At 58.1% G+C, this 3,755-nt stretch overlaps 1 protein-coding gene across 5 annotated transcripts; it reads right to left on the bottom strand.

Moving 5' to 3' along the window:
• LOC110389124 (structure-specific endonuclease subunit SLX1-like) lies at positions 657-3,361 on the bottom strand. 5 transcript variants are annotated; one of them, XM_021379056.1, is made up of 6 exons: positions 2,278-2,577; positions 2,143-2,194; positions 1,571-1,885; positions 1,019-1,140; positions 862-946; positions 657-771 (listed from the first exon to the last, which is right to left on the bottom strand). In XM_021379056.1, exons 1-6 carry the CDS (start codon positions 2,433-2,435, stop codon positions 739-741), a joined length of 765 nt encoding a protein of 254 aa, XP_021234731.1. In that variant the 5' UTR covers positions 2,436-2,577; the 3' UTR covers positions 657-738. The 5 variants fall into 5 exon arrangements, with proteins under 5 accessions (XP_021234731.1, XP_021234732.1, XP_021234734.1 ...); XM_021379057.1 differs by lacking the exons at positions 657-771; positions 2,278-2,577 and adding an exon at positions 3,249-3,361 and having other exon boundaries at positions 778-946; XM_021379059.1 differs by lacking the exon at positions 657-771 and having other exon boundaries at positions 778-946; positions 2,497-2,600.

The following is a 3,755-nucleotide window of genomic DNA, read 5'->3' on the forward strand; positions in this document are numbered from 1 at the left end:
CAGGAGGCGCATGCTGAGCTGCTGCTGTGTGATCCTGCTGCTACAGTAGAAGACAAACTCCAGGACTGAGCCCGAGCCGCTGTTCCTGCATGAGCAGCTGGTGTGGGCACTGTACCTGTAGACCACCTGCTCCTACCGTGCCCTCATCCACACTCTGCTGCAGCAGGTAAAGCCCTGAATCTGCCCCTTTCTGCTTGACAAATGGGCACTGCCCCCTCCCCAGTGCCACCCGCTCCTTGCCTTTGCCCACAACTTCTGCTTCCCCCATAGCGGGTGAATTTGGGGTGTTTTGGGCTTTTGTTGTCATGGGTGAGGGGCTGTAGGGATGCCATAGGGGCACTGTGAGGGCCCCAAAATCACAACACCGCACCCCACAGGGATGCCAGACCCACCCCATAGGGCCCCATAGCACCCCACAGGACCCTAGAGCATCTCTCAAGGACCCCAAACTGCCCTGCAGGACTCAGAAATGCCTACTGCAAGACCACAAAATCCTTTTGACCCCAAAATGCTGTGTGGGGACCATGAAGAGCTCAAAGTGACTGACCCAGCTGGCCCCAAAGTACCCTTAACAATGACCCCAAATCCCCCCAAACGACCTTCAGTCACCCCTAGGACCCCGTTCCCTTCCAGGACCCAAAAGAACAGTGCTGGGAGAGGCTCCGCCCATTGCTTTATTGGGAATAAATTATGTTAAAAAGCAGATGAAGGGGTGTAGCTTCACTCAGGCTCCATCCCTCAGCTCTGCAGCAGCTCATCTGTCCAATGGCCCTGCAGTGTCAGAGGTCAGAAGGTGAGGTCAAAGGTTGGACATGGTCAGAGTGATGGGGGTGGGGTCAGATGCCAGTAGGTGGGGCTTACCAGGGTGGGGTCTCCAAGCTCCACCCACTCATCATCACCGTCCTCACAGCCAATGAGCTCTCCCCACAGCACCTCCTGCCGGCAGCTGAGGGCAGGGCTTAGCATTGACCATGCCCATCTGCATTGAGCCTGCCCTCCCCAAGCTCCAACCACTCACCTGGGGCAGGTCCCACCCAGCGGAAGCAGTTCCTTTGGCTCTGCCCCCAGGAAGCGTGGGGCAAGGCAGAGGGCATGGCAGCGGGCAGGGCAGGTGGGGTGGGGACAGCGCAGGGTGGGGCCCTGGGGGTAAGGCCATGGGGAGGGGGCAGGGTCATGCTAGGCCCTGCCCCCTCTGTCATTCTGCCCCTTCCTTCAAGGACCCCAAACCCACCCCTCTGGGACTCCAAATCCCTATCCCTTCCCTGGGCACCAAGCTGCTCCCTAATGTCCCCACAGGACCTCAGAACACCAATTTTGAGACCTGTCAATGACCTCAAAATGCCACACTTGGACCCCAAAGCCCAAAAAGCGATCCCCAAAATGCCCATTCTAAGGCCCCTGGACCTCTCTGAATAACCCAAACGTGCCACATGGGGACCCTGAGTGCCCCAAATATGCCCCACAGCATCCGAGCATGACATGGGGACATCTCCAAAACACCCATTTAATGAACAGCTAATTCCCCCTAATGACCCCAAATATGCCAACCCCCCCCCTTCCCCCCCCTCACCTCACAGGGCTCCAAACACAGTGTGCACACAGGGGGTGTGGCCAAAGTGGGCGTGGGCCGCTTCCGGGGGCGTGGCCTCGGCCCTCCCGGGTCCGTTTCCATAACGATGTGAGGGGGTGGGGCCGGGCAGAGGGCGGGGCACGGAGGTGGGCGGAGCCAACGCAGGCGCAGCGGGAGGCGGTGCCAGGGCGGGGCCCAGAGGAGGCGGGGCAGCATGCGGAGCGCGAAGGCGATTGACTGCTCGCCGGGCAGGGGGCGTGGCTTGGCATCCTGGAGGCGGCGGGAGGCAGCGGGGTGCTGCCACGCCCACTCGAACTGCACAGGGGACAGGGCTTAGCGACAGGGGGCGGGGCTCAGAGATGGGGGCAGTGCATACCGGACGGGGCTTAGCGGAGGCGGGATGTGCGGGCTTAAGGGGCGTGGGACTTACAGAACATGTAGCGCATAGAGAAAGGCTTACCGAAAGAGAGACACGGACACGGGAGGGGCGGGGCTTAGCGAATGAGGAGCTGCTTGGAGGTCTGTGGGGGTGTGGCCGGGGCGGGGTGGGGGGGAGAGGGAACGTGTCCTACCCGGAGCGCCGCCACGTCTGACGGAAAGCCGTGCACGTAGAGCTCCATCCGCCTGCGGGGCAGAGCGGCCGTGACGTCACAACCCCGCGCCGCCCACACTTCCGCCCCAGATCCCCCCCGCCTTCGGTTACCCACCACGGCCCGCGTCCGCTCGTGCGCCGCGCCCCGCCCCGCTGCCGCCCCGCGTTGTGCTGCCGCAGCCGCCGCCACGGGTCGTGCGTGAAGCCCACGTAGATGCGGGGACGGCCGCGGGGACCGGGGGCGCTAAGGAGGTACACAGCGCGCAGCGGCATGGCCCGAGAGAGCGCAGCAAATCCGGCGCTGCGGCCCCACCGATTTCTGGTCCCTACGCACTAGCTTCCGACTTATCCCGCACACTCCTGCTCCCGTCCAATTGCTTTCGGGCTAATTTGCGCACTTCCCGTCCCACTCCGTCGCCTCCCAAAGGACGCACTTCCGCCTCGCTACCCACAACCCCCAGTGCCATCACGGAAATCGTTGTCCCGGAAATTCCCGCCTCTAACCGGTCCTCATGTCCGGTGCCTCGCTATCCTCAACCTCTGCGCTTTTAATCAAGATCCCCATTTCTAACACCCAAAATAGCCATTTTTATCCCGAGAAATCCCAATTTTAAACACAAATCCCCATTTTTCACCCACAAAATCCCCCTTCTAGACCCCCAAATCCGCAGTTTTCACCCAGAAACCCCCACTTTTAACCAAGATCCTCATTTCTAACCCCCAAAATACCCGTTTTTAAACCCACAAATCCCCATTATTTCCCCAAATCCCCTTTTTTACTGCAAAATCCCATCTTTTGACCCCCCAAATTCCCAGATTTCAGCTGAAATCCCTGTTCTAAACCCACAAATCCCCACTGTTAAAACACCCAACCTCCATTTTACACCCCAAAAGCCCCACTTCGCACCAAAATAATCATTTTTTCAACCCAAATATTCCATGTATAACCCCAACATCCCCATTTTTCACCCCAAATCCCTGTTTTTAAAGCAGCAAACCTCCATTTTATACCACACAATCTCCACTTTTAACCCACATGCGAGTATGGGAACTGTCCTATCCCAGCATGAGCCAGTGATTGCCCACCTGGTGAGGGGTGTGGCCAACCCTTCCAGCACAGGTGGGAGCCGTTCAGCTGTGGGATTGGAGGGGTGGAGCCTGGCTGCGTCCCTCTCTGGGCTCATTTAAGGGCTCGCAGCCACAGGGGTTGCATGTCTTCCTGGAGACTGCTTCCTTTAGAGTGTGGGGTGTGTCTGGGTCCTCAGGAAGGGGTGTGTAGTTTTTTCTTTATTTTGGGTTTGGGGTCTCTGTCTTTCTTGTGGGATCTCAACCTGCTTTTACGCAGCTGTATCTGCTGTGTGTGTCCGTATAATGCCTTTCAGTTCGCTGAAGGAGATGAAAGGGTTATGTCCCTTTTGCTGACTGTGTGATGGAGGGATTGATGTACATTTGTTCCTTTGACTACAGTCTAATTTCTGGAATGGTTCAATTAATCTCTAGGTAGTGCTGCTCTGGTGACTACACATTGCATCTCCAGGAATGGCTCAAGCTGACGCCCTGTTCAATAAAATTGTTCTGCGTTCTCAGGATCCT

Source organism: Numida meleagris, chromosome 31 (genome assembly GCF_002078875.1).
Source record: "Numida meleagris isolate 19003 breed g44 Domestic line chromosome 31, NumMel1.0, whole genome shotgun sequence".
Lineage (NCBI taxonomy): Eukaryota > Metazoa > Chordata > Aves > Galliformes > Numididae > Numida > Numida meleagris.

Bases quoted from the DNA above. Each gene is read 5' to 3' on its own strand.
- LOC110389124 (XM_021379055.1), bottom strand. From the start codon at position 2,435: ATGCCGCTGCGCGCTGTGTACCTCCTTAGCGCCCCCGGTCCCCGCGGC. The intron at 1,141-1,570 runs GTGAGGGGGGGG...CCTTACCCCCAG, and splicing joins TGTGTTTGGAGCCCTGTGAG to GGCCCCACCCTGCGCTGTCC. The intron at 947-1,018 runs GTGAGTGGTTGG...CCCTGCCCTCAG, and splicing joins CTGGGTGGGACCTGCCCCAG to CTGCCGGCAGGAGGTGCTGT.